At 37.8% G+C, this 15,648-nt stretch overlaps 1 protein-coding gene across 1 annotated transcript; it reads right to left on the reverse strand.

Annotated features, from left to right (window-relative positions):
- Window positions 1-1,617: 1,617 nt before the first annotated feature.
- LOC146314067 (saccharopine dehydrogenase-like oxidoreductase) lies at window positions 1,618-14,858 on the reverse strand. The gene is made up of 12 exons (XM_084737509.1): window positions 14,640-14,858; window positions 13,711-13,823; window positions 12,703-12,783; window positions 12,379-12,508; window positions 11,986-12,035; window positions 10,178-10,308; window positions 9,333-9,450; window positions 5,357-5,476; window positions 4,824-4,880; window positions 3,963-4,074; window positions 3,331-3,412; window positions 1,618-3,109 (listed from the first exon to the last, which is right to left on the reverse strand). Exons 1-12 carry the CDS (start codon window positions 14,833-14,835, stop codon window positions 3,010-3,012), a joined length of 1,290 nt encoding a protein of 429 aa, XP_084593635.1. The 5' UTR covers window positions 14,836-14,858; the 3' UTR covers window positions 1,618-3,009.
- Between the last annotated feature and the right edge of the window lie 790 nt (window positions 14,859-15,648).

Consider the following 15,648-nt stretch of genomic DNA (forward strand, 5'->3'; position numbering starts at 1 on the left):
TCTCTCCCCCTCTCTGTCTCATTCTTGTACACCAACACTGGGCAGAAATACCACCCCACCCATCCCTCCGGCGGCTACTCATCACACCGTACTCAGGAGCTATTTAACACAGAAATTACCCCACTGACATCTTCTGTCAGAGGACTGTGTTTTCACTGCGCACACTGAGCTAAAACCAGCTCTGTGTGTGTGTGTATTTATGTTTTTATTGGAGTGGTGGTGACAGCTGGGGGAAGGGAGGCACATGAGACAGAGAGAGGACTCACAATGACTCACAGCGAGGAGAAAAGAGTAAAACACAGACAATCTCTGCCAGCTCCTTTTAAACTCGACATCCTATTCACAGATCTGAGACGTCTGCCACCTCGCCGTAACCCTCTTGTGATCGCGTTTCGTTTTCTTCAGATTTTAACGGCACGCGCAGTCTTTTCATTCAGGCCCTCCACTGTCTCTGCATCCTCAAAGGCACCAAATGACCTCTACTGTCATGTGGGGCTGTGCTGTGTAAATATTGGTCAGGAGTGAAGAGCAGAGGAAACACTGGCACCTGGTGGTAGACGAGGGTTTGGTTGAAGTGGGAGGAGGACTGCAGCCTCACAAGGTGTGAGCCACAGGATGTTTGTTACACAGCTTGCGTGTGGTTCTCTGTATGATACAGAAACAATGGATCATCAGCGTTGTTTAATCAATCAGCTGTTTAGGCTTAAATTTTAAATCATTGAACGTCACATTATATATAATGTTCATTAAGCATGTGCAATACTACTTCCGATATCAGGGGCCATATTATCTTCAATATTCAAAATCATAGGCTATACCATGCAATAAGATTTTGTTTTTCTGTAATGTTTAATTTCATGTTTTAATACACTGCGATATTACTTCATTACTGCCATTATTTTCATGGACAATTACATTCATCTTTCATTATCTGGTGCAAAATAACTTATTTTATTATTACTACTTTTTTTTACTTAGTTACTTTTGTACTCAACATATTTACTTCTATTTTTATATTATAAGGAACTGTTTATTTGCATTTACTCCTTATACACTATATTTTATGTTTATATTTTACTTATTTGTTGCTCTATTGTTGTTATGTTACTGTAATTTTGGTGGACGTGGTTTATACTGCAAGTCGTGTTAAATCAGGCAAATGCTCTATTTTCTAACATTGGTAATGCAATTGTTGTGCCTTCAAATCATAAAGTTGATTTAATATTGGCATTTAATGAATTCTGAAATATAATAATAATATAATTTCCACATCCTCATAAATGTTTTTATCTCTCTCTATTTTGTTTTTACGATTAATTAAGCCAGTCGTTCCCAAACTTTTTTTTGGCATACCTTGTTTCACTGTGTATTTCTCTCCAGGTCATCCACACACACACCCTGCAGAAGCTCTATTGCCCTCCTGGGGGGCCCGCCCCTCAGTTTGGGAACCACTGAACCAAGTTTACCTAAATATAAGAACAGTGTTGATTGGCTTTATTGATTGGCTTTATTGATGGAAGTTAATGTAATTTTAATTTTTTTTAAATTATCATCACTACTGTTCATTCAATGGAGATTCTTTAAATAAACAAACAAACAAAACTGCAAAATCATAAGAACATTTCAATGCATGTATTGTATTTCACTCGTCTCTTACATACATCAATGACATAACAGATTATATTGTCAACAGGCTGCTAGAAGACTCAATCCAGCAGCAAAAAACAACAGCTTCATTCCAGTACTGTATTATATAACTGATTTAAAACTATAATTAAAATACATTAAAAAAAAAACCACAGCAAATTGTTTACTGTAAAACTGTTTCTACTCAATCATTATTGATTCTGCTGTAGTGTTTTAAGGGTCAAGTTAGTGATTTGTTTTTTCTTACAATTCAAGTACAGATTTGCATGCTGAACAAGATTCTTGAACTTGATCAAATTTGATAAAATCACCTTTTCTTATTTTCAAAACTACAGTCAACAACCGAGTGTGTAAGATATCTTACTTTATGTAGAGATCCAGACGTGATGTGTGATCAGACCTCTCTACAGATGGAAAAACATATTTCAGTTCACCCAGATCAGAAAAACAAGGTCTTGCTTTGCAGTGGAAAGGAAAGACAAGTAAAGGCACATCTGGCTGGTGGCCACATGTTTTCTTAAGTGTCCATGAGCAAGACGATAAACCCGTCTGCTTTACTGCTTCTGTTACCAGCTCTGACCCCTCTGAAGAATCAGAACTCTCAGTGTGATACTACTAAAACAACAAACAGACGCAGGACTCACAGTTACACTCCCTGTGTCATGTGGCTGGATGAAAGGTCAGGAAACAACATAGTAACAGATTACATGTAATCAGGATTACAAAATCAGATTGATTAATTTTTTTTGTATGTAAAAATTCTGTGATTTCAGCTTTTTAAATTTGAATATCTCCTGGTTTCTTTAAGCCCCTGTGGCAGTAAAATGAATATCTTTAAAACAAGACATTTGACGACATGAGCTTGGAATTTGGGAAATACTGATCAATACTTTTTTCTAACCATTTTCAAACATTTTATGGACCAAACTAAGTGATTATTTGAGGAAACGATCAACAGATTAATCAATATTAAAAATAGTCAGTTACTTGCAGCCATAATAAGAAGTGCTCTATTAACTCTAAAAACCTTATCTGACATTCAGGATTTCAACAAGTTCTCCACAAAAAAAGAACGCTTTGCAAAAAATGCATTTCATTTACACTGAAAATGTTTTGAGAGTTTTTTTTGTGGCTGCACTTCATTTTTGGTTTAAGGTGCAATATTTTCTGTTTGATTTTGAAGTAACCCAAAAGTATTCAGATTAGTCATTTTTTGTAATAGATTACGTTACTAATGACAAAACTTGCCATGTAATTTGTAATCAGTAAACGACTACACTGTAAAGTAATGTGGGCGAGCCCTGAATATAATGTAGTGGAAGTGGAGGTGGTGTGACCTCTACAGTGGTGACTGTTGAAGGGTTACTGGGAGTTTCTGACTGAGAACTTGATGCCGTGGTTATGGAGGCGGTCGATGAGACTGGTTTTACAGAAGGCAGCTCCTGGAGTGAACACACCTCCCCTGTCAATAAAAACAGACAGACAAACAATAGAGAGAGAGGGAGAGAGGGAGAGAGAGAGAGAGAGAGAGAGAGAGAGAGAGAGAGAGAGAGAGAGAGAGAGAGAGTGAGAGAGAATGTGGGATAATGTCTTTAAAAAAGGAGGTAGGCCGATATAGACATTACCAGACTTTACCAAATCTCCCAGTTTAAAAAAAGAAAAGAAAAAACAGACTAAACTGACCTCCTGGGGAGAGAGTGCAGTTCATTCAGCAAGGTTACAGCTGCTTGGACCATAGCAGAAACTGTTGCTACATAACCAGGCTCTGTAAACCAGAACAAAGACACAAACATGGAGAGTAAAACTTGCAGATATGTTCCAAAATATTACAACCCTAATTCAAAAAAAAAGTTGGAACACTGTGTATAGGGAAAGATTTTTGTTATAAATACGGAAAATGGATACAGTGAGGTTCATATTCCAAATGATTAAGAATGTTTAACACAAAACTGCAGGAATTTAGAGGTTTCACCATCTACAATCCATATCATTTTAGAAAATGACTTAACTCTTTTGGTAAAAACAGTAGTTTTACCTTGCAGAATACGACAGTTTACAGTGTATCACTGCCTCAATCTGTTTGCTTGTGTTATCCTTATAAGTATAGCAGGCCATTAACTGGGCTGCTTACACCAGTGCTTTTTTACTGTGACATCAGCAAAAAATACATGTGCTCAGACAGAAGTGTACACAATGGTTTGTACAATATTTCTATACATATATGACGTGGGAGTTGTACAATAGATAAACCTGAATATTAAACAGACATCTGTAGTTATTATAAGGTGACTATAGTTGTGTCAGTTTAACAGTACCTGCTCCTATGACCTGAGTGCAGATCTTAGCGTTGGGTTGGCCCTCTTTAGGATCCGTACCCTCTGAGTAGCCCTCCCCGAAAAATGTCAGGCTGAAACAGGTGTCTTCTATCTGAGGGAAGAGAATGAATGATGAGAGAAGTAGTTATTTTTTATTTTGCATCACTGTGCACTGGCTGCCCAATAAGATGAAAATAATCTAAAAGATGAAATCGATGTAACAAGGCAAAAACAAGATAAAACATGCAACAAGAAAAACAGACGCTGCAAGATCAAAACAACTTAACGATTCTTTACAAGACGATAATTATGTAAAGGAGCATAAAATGACAAAATAAAGATGAAATAAGAGACATAAGATGTAAACAAGACAAAAAAAGGACATAATAAGAAAAAAGACATAAAGCCAGTTAGCTTTGCACAGAGTCAGTATAAATGTCCTTCAGAGAACTACTTTTTACTTTTATACGAGCAAAGAAGTTGAATCAGCACTTCTACTTTTAACAGAGTATTTTTTTTAACCAAATATCTGTATTTCTACTTAAATAAAGAATGTATGTACTGCTGCCACCTCTGGTTGTTATAAGCAGTGAGGAAATATAAACTCTGATGTGCAATATCAGCCATAATCATGGCACAGAACATACTGTATAAGAGAAAGGCGGGAAGCAACTACAGTTGTTTTTGTATCACACATAGTTGTATCACATATTAAATTTGCAACTACTGTAAAATCAAAGCTCCTGAAAACTTTCCAGATTTTTTAATGCTGCCGTTTAATTAAATTTGAGGCCAATTTTGCAGTGAAACTAAACATTAAGTCTAATAATATAGGTGTACTTAAAACACTATTTGTGTTACCTGTTTCATGGTTGGACCAGACTTGGTGAACAAGCCAAAGGAGAAAAATGATGGAAACTTTGAGAAAGACAAAAAAAAAAATCAGTCCATTACACAAACATGTAATTGTCACAAAACTGTGTTTACAGCAGATTTGTAAGGAAGTGTTATTCTATAAATCACAATCAGTACATTGACTCCATTCTCAAGAACTCCTTTGCTTTGTCTTCAATTGTAGTGAAACTGAAACTGTATAATCCATGTAGATTTGAAACATTTGTCTACTCGAAAGCAAGTGGTATCGCAGCTGTCACCACAGTCTGCTGCTGCATTTAACATGAGTAGCTTTGGGTAAGCCTTTCAGCTAAATACTCACACCTAACTGTGACATTCATCTCTCAAATGATTGGAATAAACATCTTAAGTCAGAGTCTTAAAGCTTTTGCTGCCTTTAAATCAACTCCACTTCCAAGGGACTCAGATTATCTGCTTTGGGGAGCAAATACCAAGCTAGACGTTACAGTAAGAGGTTGGTTGATGAACAGCGTAGCTACCGAGGTGAGGAGTTTCCTGCCTAGGCTGAATTTGACCATGAACCAGAAGAGCAGGCCGCCACAGAGGAGCTTGACGACTGAGAAGAGGCCGCCGACCCCGACGAAGGCACTGTACTGGACCTGTGGGTGGAGGGAAGAGAGGGCACAAAAGAGAGAATGTAAACGGGGGAATTAAAGGTGCCAAAGAGGAGAAAAGATAAGAAGACACAGATAACAGGTGCAGGTGAAGGGAAAATGAGATGAAGGAAAAAGTGGTGAGAAGAAATGCAAAATCAGATTGAGGAAAGAAGAAGGAGGAGGAGGGAGATAAAAAAAAAAAAGAGAAACAGAGGCATGAGGGAGGGAGGGCAAGATGAGATGTCAAAGGGAGTAATGAGCATCGGGGAAGAAAGTGATGAATCACTATAGATGACTCATCATATTTCCACTTTGCTGGTAGATGGCGGTCTAAACAACGTAATGAGGTAGTTTCATTAAGGCCTGGGTCTCTGGCTGTGATCAAACAGTGACAGCTGCTGGAATGGCTGACCTAGTTACAGGTACACCAGGGGAAGAAAAAAGGTCCTGCTTTCCACAGCCAGGACGCAGACCTGCAGTCGAAATAAAAAGGAGTGTGTGTTCCTAATACTAAATATGAAGCCTCTTTGTGTCACTTAACGCAGCGTACCAAACCGTTCTCCTGAGGGACACGGGTAGTACTGAGATATTAATCTCTACGGTCCTGAGACACGCTCAGGCAGGGCAAAACATTTCCAAGCATGCCCTGTTATTTACTGCCTCCAACACGGCATGCCAAATTATTGATTGCACGGAAATTTACATTTACGCGTATTCATTTGGGAGACGTTTTGTTCCCAAGCAACGCACAAATGAGGTGCGGTCCAAACCACAGTACATTCAGGAGTCAAACGTAGCTTGATGATACCTCAGGGTTAGAAAGCACAATGAGCCGTATGATGAGAAAATGGAAACTGTAACCCTCGTCTTCGTGATTGCACATATAAATTGTGGAATTGTCTCCCTTGCAAAAGCTGTTTCTCACCTCAGTGGGACTCCAGGTAGCCCACACTTGAGCTGCACCAACATCACAGCCAACTCATTACCAATACTGTGGTGTTATATATAACACACATTTCAGTTGAATCTGTTCACACTAAGATATTATCAAATTCCAGAGTACAGACACAATTCTTAACAAATTTCAGAGAATTTGATTTATGCAGCACCGAGCTTACGAAGAAGTATGTAATGTATTTATTGTACTAAATCATAAAGTGACCGAAGTGTGTCTCAAGAGATTTAAGAGTAACCTCTGTATTTTTGAACCTGGACCTTATTTTCAAATGTTTTTGTGCTCAAGTGATTAATGGGGACAACATTTTTTTTTTAACTGGTCCAGTATTGAAGGAGGGCGCTGCAGCTGTCAGAAGCAAAACTGAGCTGCCACATAATCCCTCTGGGCAACTGCACTGTCAAAGTATGTTCACTAAAAGTTTGTTTTTACCACGGACAAACTCAGATTGTTATTATAAGTGTTCAACAAGTTTATGGAAAGGATTAGGGATGAAATGATCACTGATTTCAATAATCTGCGATAAAATTCTAGATGATCAGAGATAGCTTTTCAAATTTTAAAATTATCGTGATAGCCATGTTTGATTACCACACTCTGCAAAACCCACAGTAAAAACTGTCAAGCATCAACCAAAGTCTCCCAGGCGCAGCAGCAACATGGGTTTGTTTTGCATCAGTGAAAAGACTGGCATTGCAAATAATATGATGCTATTTCAAATGTTTGAGAGATTTTCAATATAAAACAATACTACGATGAGAATGATCATCTCTAGAAAGGATTACCACAAGGACGACGTTTTTAATATATTGATTAACCAGAAACATCTGTGTTACTGATCTCACAAAACTAACAAGACTCCCTTTACAAAACTGTAATTTTAACAGTTAGTAAGGCTGTAGTAGCAAAACTGCTGAGTATCAATGACTATTTCTATTTGAAAGAGAAAAAGAGTGGTGTTTTTATTGACACTGAGCTTCATGCAGACCACTCGACACAGTACTGACTACAGCACTGAAACACAAGTGTAGTGGCAAAATGTTCGATGCCTCATTTCACCACGCCAAAAATCACATGGCTACCTCAAACTAAGCTTTGTTATGTCACACATCATGCATCAGAGAGGTGCCACACTGGTTTTGAATCCATCAATCAGTCAAGCTGTTTCTGTGTATTTTAAAAAAAAGCTGTAGGCTGACAAACTGTTAGCAAACAACTTTCTCATATCAACTTGAAGGGTGATGAATGATATTATCTGTCGATGTTGTGTTCACAACTTGTTTGTTCCGCCCCCAAGTGAACAAAAACATTGTTATTTTTACTATGCAAGTAAGTGACATGATACACATTCCTGTCCACTACAGAGAGAGGTAATGTGTGGAGTGTAGTGCCTGAAAGTTAACTGACATCCCTCTTTTTCATGCTGTTCCACTGATCAACAGTTGGTGGCAGTAAAGTGCAAAGAAACATTAGAAATGCACTTGAATGGTGAGGAGGATTTCACAAAATTAAAAAACAAATAAGTTTTGCAAAGGCTTTACAGGAAAGAAAATGTATCTAACACATTTATGAGCTCCTACACATTTTCCATTTCAAAATTCCACACTTTTCCAGACTGTAGATTTTTCAGACCATATTTGACATCTGAGTACAAAGCTATTTATTTTGTAAATAAGTTTGCACAGTTTTCTTTTCCCTTTTGGATTCCTTTGCTAGACGATCTTTATATATGGGATTGTCGAGCAAACCCACAGAAAACTGGCATTTACCCACAGAGACTGTTCAGTCCATACTCCTTAAAAACATTTCTGCCCAAAGAGGAAGTCAACTAACTGATGCTTATTATTATTTTACCTTAACATATTGAATAAAAAATATCATATTTTTGTTCCCAATACATTTATTCTCCTTTACAAATATAAGACAAAATATGTTGAAAAGAGTTAAAATATATATTTTTTAATTTGTGATTAAGTGTGATTGCTGTGCAATTCAAGTATGTTTGGATCAGATTTGGAACGGTTATAAGCAGCGTAGGAAAATGGCACCAGCCACCTGCAAAATGCTGGCAAAAATTTAAATTATCTAGCAGAGTGATTTACTGTGGCTGTTGAATTTGAATCTCTATCTGGTGGTGGTTGGTGGATGTCCATATTTTAAAAATGTTATTTCTAACCCTGGTTGTAAGGCACTTGGGGCAGAGCTGTTTGGCAGGCTGTGATGTACGTCATACTTCTTGCTTTGGTTTTGAGAACATCAAGCTCACTCTGGCCCTCGCTCTCTCACACAGCGCTAAACATTTTGCTCTCTTTGCTTTTTTCCATACCTATCCAGATCTGGAAATTAGTTGGCCGATATATCACAGCTATACTGGAATATATCGGTATCTGCATTTATGTTGTCTGGTATATGATTTTTTTTTATTCAAAGAAAACACTATGCAGATTGTTTTATTTGTTAGCTTTATAGGCAGCATTCTGCGTATATTCAAATGTTGTTGTGGCTTTTATTATTTTATTCTGTTTCAATGCTCTGATATCACTTTGGACAATAAAGTTTATTGTGTAACCATAAAATATCCTTCCTCCTGTGACAAAGATATGCAAATGTCTTGTGTTTTGAGGGATCAGTGCAAAAATGTGTGTATTCCTGTATATTAAAATCATGTCACTATAACATTTTTTACTCCCTAACATTGGTACTGTCATCGGCCCCCATAATCCAGTATTAGTCGAGTCCTGCTGGAAATTCTTTAACATCAAATTCTATATTTTTCCATATTGCGTAACAACCCTGTCAAGTCAAAGTGTGACTGTGTTTAACGCAGGGTAGCTTTAACTACCACCACTGCATTAAATAACTGGAAACACTGGGTCAGTTCTTGTGCGTATGATATAATCTTACTGGCGACTGCTGTTCCTCCTCGTACAGGAAACGCTGGGTTCTCTTGACTACTGAGGGGTCAGAACCCATAAATGGGATGGCATACTGCTCGATCTCCTTGCTGAAAAAAAGGAAACCCCTGGACACACACATAAACATGAACAGCAAATTACACAAAGAGAAAGTATAACTGTCTACACTCACCAAATCTATCTCTGCTTGCAGCATCGGCACAGCAGTCCTGGAGCTCATTTCATCCATTGATAGTCTTCTAAATCTATCTCTCCATCCCTGCCAGGCTCCATATTCCAATAAAATTTCATTACACTGAATGTAAGTCAGTCTACCAGACAGTAATAGTCTGCAAATTGCAGCTATCTTGCAGAGACTTTGCACCTCCAAGTGTGCTGGATTTTCATAAAGTAACTTAAAGTCTATCCAGTGTCTCACTTGTACAGTAAATTTCACAGCCTTGAGATTAGACCTAACAAGTAGAAATGCAGGATTTCATTCTGAAACATCAACATTTTAAAAAACATTTGCACTACATCTTCATTACAACACATTTTTGGTGATGACTGCATCTACTTCAATGGCACTATATTGTAAATTAAAGTATTATTATTATTTAAATAATATTCCATCATTTACTTTTGATTACAACTTCTGAAATCTAGGTCAGTATAAAAGGACACAACAGTTTCATTGGGAAAAATCACTCATTGTGCACTGAGGAAACACAACTATCCCAGTCTCGATAAATGGCTGCCAAATGCCAGACTCCAATAAAAATGTTATTACTCAAAGTAAAGTGTTCTAGTCGGACAGCAATTGCTCAGTTACAGTCTCTCTTTTTTTTTTTTTACCTCTTTTTGACTTTGGCTCCCACCACAGGCAGCGGCTTGTGGCCAAACTTCCTCCTCAGCTTGCGGAGGGATCCGCTGTCTGCGAAGCCGTACACAGCAGACTGCCAAGTGGCATCATGGCCAGATGACCCCTGCAAAGGTTGAGATAACTTTAAATTCTGTCAAGATGCATTAAAAAAATCCAACACAGTGTTATTCAAAAGTCTCCAACAAGCACCAAAGGTTTAAAGGTGAATAACTAATTTCTTTTGATTGACAGATTGAAGTAGCCTGGAGCCTGCAGGAGACTGCTTCACTTAAGACTGTATTTATTCACACTGAATAAATTCATCTGAATGTGGGGAGAGCATTTAAAAAAATGCAGCAGCTCTTGTCAGCAACAATTTTGCACTGACAAAAAGACAATAAGTAAATGAGTAACTAAGTAATTTATGGGGACAAAAACTATCTAACGATCTACCCAAGAAGTCAACTAGTTGCATGTTGCTGCATGTGTCATAAAGTGTACAGAAATGTCAATGTTTTGAAGAAAGACAAGAGCAGACATATAGATAAATTTGACATTTGATGTCAAGGAAAGAAAGAACAAACAAAGCGACATTTGAAGTCGAGTCTAGGGCTGCACAATTAATAGTAATAAAATCATAATATGTGCGATATTCAAATTGCAGAACCAGAACCAAATCACATTGAAAAAGGAAAAATGTGTGAGAAAACAGAATTATAATGAGGTACTGCTGTGCTGCATAGATGACCTGGCCTTAAAACTTTATCACATCATCCTGATTTCTATGATTTTTTATTGAGTGAACATGAAATCTGCAATGCAAAACTGATCATTTCCACTAATCGCACTGCATATTGCCGTATCAGTCAAAATAATTGCATTATGACTTTTTAACTAAATTGTGCAGCCCTAGTCAAGTCATCCTGAAATTCATGCAAAGACAAACACACATGAATCTTTTTGTTTTTCAAGCTAGCACTATTTTATTAGCTAACCTCAGCCAGTGTGTTTCTACAGAACCTGAAATACAATACAACCTAAAACAAATCACCACAGTCCTGTACTAATTAGAGAAGGAGTATATAATGAGTTTAGAAATTCTAGAGATAAGTTTAAAGAATGCATTGCACTTTACCTAAACTCACTGACTAAAGAACTTTATTAACTAAGATCAGACTAAAACAATTGAGATAACTAAAATTTGACTAAAACTAAAAAGACTAGGGCGACAACTCAACTAAAACTTGCAGTTAAAATAAACACTGCATGAGGAAGTCAAAGATTTTCATCACTGTGCAGTCAAATGGGGCATGTAGTGACACAATCCTGCACTCATCGCCACAATGCCAAATTTGATGTGAATACACCCTTACTCTTGAAAAAATGTCCTGTTTATATGATACATATTATATGACAGTCTTCTGCTCCACTCACTGGAACTGCTCTGTCTATATATTTTCTCTCAGTCTCCCTAGAGCTTCTGTTAAATGACCTTTCTGTGTCACAGAGATATTGATTTTTGTGCTCCATACAGTACTAGTGTTTGCTGGGAGTCTTTTTAAGGAATTCAATTCTCTTCCACTATCTGCTCAGTAGAAGTGAAATAAAATGCAATATTCTATTTCAAAAATACATTCAGCAGCGTGCCTGTGGTGATGTTTTCTAATACATATCATCTGTGATTAGTCACATCATGAACTGTGCTTTCAAAGTGAGAGCTCAGTTATATCAACGTGCACCAAAACAGCCATCACTTTACTTTTCAAAAGGTTGAACAAAGTGTATCAGTTGTTCAGGCTACCTCAGGCCCGCTGTTTATTTTCAGGAAGCTCTCCACAGCTGTCAGCGTCCCTGAAATCAGACCAGAGTACACAAGTGAAGTCGGAGTTCCAGTTAAAAATTAAAATGTATCAACTAAACCTCCCACTTTAAGCCTCTGTGTAACTCAATTACAGCTTTAACAGATGGGATCCATTGAAATGTGTCTTTGATTGATCAATTAATTGGAAATTTTGTGTAGACATAAACAAAAGACTCTGCAAACAAGTACTGCAGTGTTTGTTGTGTAGTGATGAACACCTTGAGAGCTCAAATACACCAGAAGAATTTTCAACTTTTTAGTTTCTGCACTGAGTAAACTATTCACAAGGTTTCTCTTCACAATGGCTGACTCAACCTGTGTCAGGTCTCCTACCTTTGAACTGCTGCTGTGTATAGATAATACCCAGGTCTGCCGGTATGGAGTCAAAGCCACAGCTGCCAATCACATATACTCCTCTGTCCGAGGCCTTAGTGTGGTACTCCAGCTGCATGCGCTCTAGGAACTGTAGACAACGAATACCAACACATACACATATACACACAGAAACCACACAAACATTATGCACAGTCACAGATGCAAACAAGACTCATCAGCCGACTTTAAGTCACTTAACCAAACAATAAAACAAATACACAGATATATAGTGAATCAACACCTAAAAACACAAACTGTAGAAATGGATATTTGTTTTCCTACCTGAGGCTCACCACAGATGTCCACATAGTGAGCTCCATGTTCAATACAAGCTTTGACTACTGGTTCACCATAAAATCTGTACTGAAAGGACAAAGAGAGAATTATTCAACACAACACAAACATCACTACAGTGATGTGAGTTTGAACCCAATTTAAAAGGGACAGTTCAATCAGAAATCAGAAATACATATTTTTTTCTCCTACTTATAGTTCTATTTATCTACCTAGATTGTTTTGGTGTGAGTTGCAGTTTTGGAGTTAACAGCCAGAGATGCCTCCCTTCTCTCGAGTTCAATGGAACTAGATGGCACACTGGCTTGTGGTGTTCAAATCTAGAGCTGTTCGCAGTGTGGCCTACAGCAATTTTCAAATTGCAAGAGGTGCAATATTTTTTAAAGGCAAACTGTGAGTCAAAGAAACGTTTAAAATTAATTGTTGTTGGGCTGCAGAGGCATCCTGGCCTAAACATCTAATTCCACAGGCTTAACAAAACATCTTTGTTTGATACAGAATAACAATGAAAAAGTTATAATCCTCCTTATATTGTAATTCATATTGCAATCCCAATATCAGTCAGAGTAATCACAATTAAATATTTTTTTCAAATTCATTCAGCCCTACTCAAAGCGCCTAAAACAAAAAACAAAACAAAACAAAACAAAACAAAACGTAAGAAAACATAAGAGCACTGTCTCTGCAGAAATCTCAGTTTGGTTCTTCAAGATAATGCACAGATCTTGTTGTGAGCAGTTTCATGTAGGAACAATTTTCTTTCAACCAAATTACACAGTGGGGCTAACATTACAGATGAGGTGATGAGGATGCCATTAAAGTTTACAACCTGTGCTGTCACAAGCCTCTTGTCCATGAGTAGATGTGCACTTCCTTCTGAGTGGTGATACAGCAGGTGTTGTTCGGTAGACAGAAAATCATTCCTACTTGAAACTGCTTACAACAAGGTGTATATATTTGCTTCACTCCCTGACAAAGTCTGGATGAAATACTTACAGGTCCCACACAGTTGAGAATCACTAGGCCTTGCTGGCACATGACAGCCAGCGATTCCTCAACAGACACATCAGCAACAATGATTTCAATGTCTGTCCTCAACTCTGGCATGGCTGATTGAAAAAAGAAAACATATAATTTACTAATTTTACGATGAATATAACTGCCACAACTCTTACCTGTGCCATGTCAGGCTAAAACTAGGGTTACCACAAAAAATGCTAGATATCAGATATTCATAAAATATGAATGTATTTCCTTAATACTACATATCGACTATGTGCCACTGCTCTGGTAGTACGTTGGGAAGGACAATACATGTTCTCTCATACTGTGAAGTTCTGCAGCTGCTACATGAATAAGAAATAGACTGTGTCTTGAAGGGAACCCAAGACCCGTTATAGGTCTCGCGAGACTGGCCATTTTAACCCAAATCATGACGTTTCCCTGACCATAACCAGTATTTTCATGTCCCTTAATCTACCCAGATCTTACCCACAACGTTGTTTCATAATAAAACTGCATTCTTTTGCTCGACGTGCACGTATAAGAAACAACTCTCGCGAGTTACTCAAATGAAGGGTTCCCTTCTAGACACCACCTAATAAATGCCCCTTTGTCATTGAAAAATTAAAAATGACTTGCTTGTCACTTGTAGTCAGCCTGCAGCTGTGAGCTACACTGCTCAGTAACTCCAACGACTGCTCCTTTCTAAAGCTAGCTAACTGTTTTGGAGCAAAACAAGAACTTACATTTAGTTAAGGGTCAAGTGCAAATGTATTCACTTCCTGCTACATATGTACCAACAGACCACAACAACAACAACCCAGACTGCTGCCTCTGTCAGTAAATAAAGTATCCTGCAGTCGTGACATTTGATCGTTAGAAGAGCAGGACCTAAGCTACAGGACACCCTGTCCAGTACATACACAGCCTCTCCGCGGCTTGTTTCAACACTTCTTCCAGACGTTGTCTGCTTCTTCCGGCCACGGCCCATTTCAGAGGTCTACCACCGGGGCTCTCTGCGGCACAGCGAGCGACTTCCTCCACTACAAACTGCCCCGTGAATCCTGTGGCACCGAAAACAATAATATGATACGGTCTGCTAGAAGTGACAGCCGCCATTGTTAGTGTTTTAGTTCAAGGTCCCGCCTGGTGACGTAAGGTACGGTACTGTCCGCTGATTGGCTGAGCAACAGACATAAGCGACTATGTTTTTAACTGTTCAAGAGGTACAATATTTTTTTTAATACATAGTAATATTTTAGATAAAAGTTACATTTTACATTTTTTATTTCACTTGTATATTATTTCGCCATTTATCGAATGAAGCAAAATAGCGATCAAATCAAACATACAGGATACTATGCACTTATTCTACCATAAAGATGTTAAAGGAAGAGTAACCTATGAATATCCTTAAATATTTTCCTCAGATACAGTCCAGTGAAAGGGAAATATGATGAATAAAGAACACAGGTTGGTAAAACTTGTTAAAATTTCGCACTTTGATTAATCCACTTCAAGGAGCCCTCTACCTCAGAACATATTCTCTCTGCATGTGAAGGACAGTTGAGTCTGATGCATGTGGTTAAAATGGTTTTGATTCTGTGGTGGACATTGACACCTGGTGGCGAAGTTTAAGTATTACACTTGGGGAATTTGTGGCCAGTGCAAAACCCTCAAGAGTATGTGTATTACAGTTACAGTAAAAAAAACAAACAAAAAAAAACTTTCCATTTAAATTAGTTCAAAATAGGAACAAAGAAAACGAAGCAAGACAAGTGTTCTTGATTAACATATTTTAATTACCTTGTGCACACAATATAAATGCTGAGACATACAAAGGCAGACTACATATTGCATTATCCACAGTGGCAATACATAAGTAACATTCATCACTGTGCAAACACTGGAATATCAACAGAAATTAATAAA

Source organism: Lutjanus erythropterus, chromosome 15 (assembly GCF_056507025.1).
Source record: "Lutjanus erythropterus isolate fLutEry1 chromosome 15, fLutEry1.hap2, whole genome shotgun sequence".
Classification (NCBI taxonomy): Eukaryota; Metazoa; Chordata; class Actinopteri; order Lutjaniformes; family Lutjanidae; genus Lutjanus; species Lutjanus erythropterus.

What these genes read in the sequence shown, in the direction of transcription:
- LOC146314067 (XM_084737509.1), bottom strand. Translation starts at nt 14,835, where the DNA reads ATGGCGGCTGTCACTTCTAGCAGACCGTATCATATTATTGTTTTCGGT. An exon ending in GGAGCCAAAGTCAAAAAGAG is followed by an intron (nt 9,451 to 10,177) that starts GTAAAAAAAAAA and finishes GTGTGTGTCCAG; the next exon opens with GGGTTTCCTTTTTTTCAGCA. An exon ending in CTGCACTCTCTCCCCAGGAG is followed by an intron (nt 3,110 to 3,330) that starts GTCAGTTTAGTC and finishes TTTTATTGACAG; the next exon opens with GGGAGGTGTGTTCACTCCAG.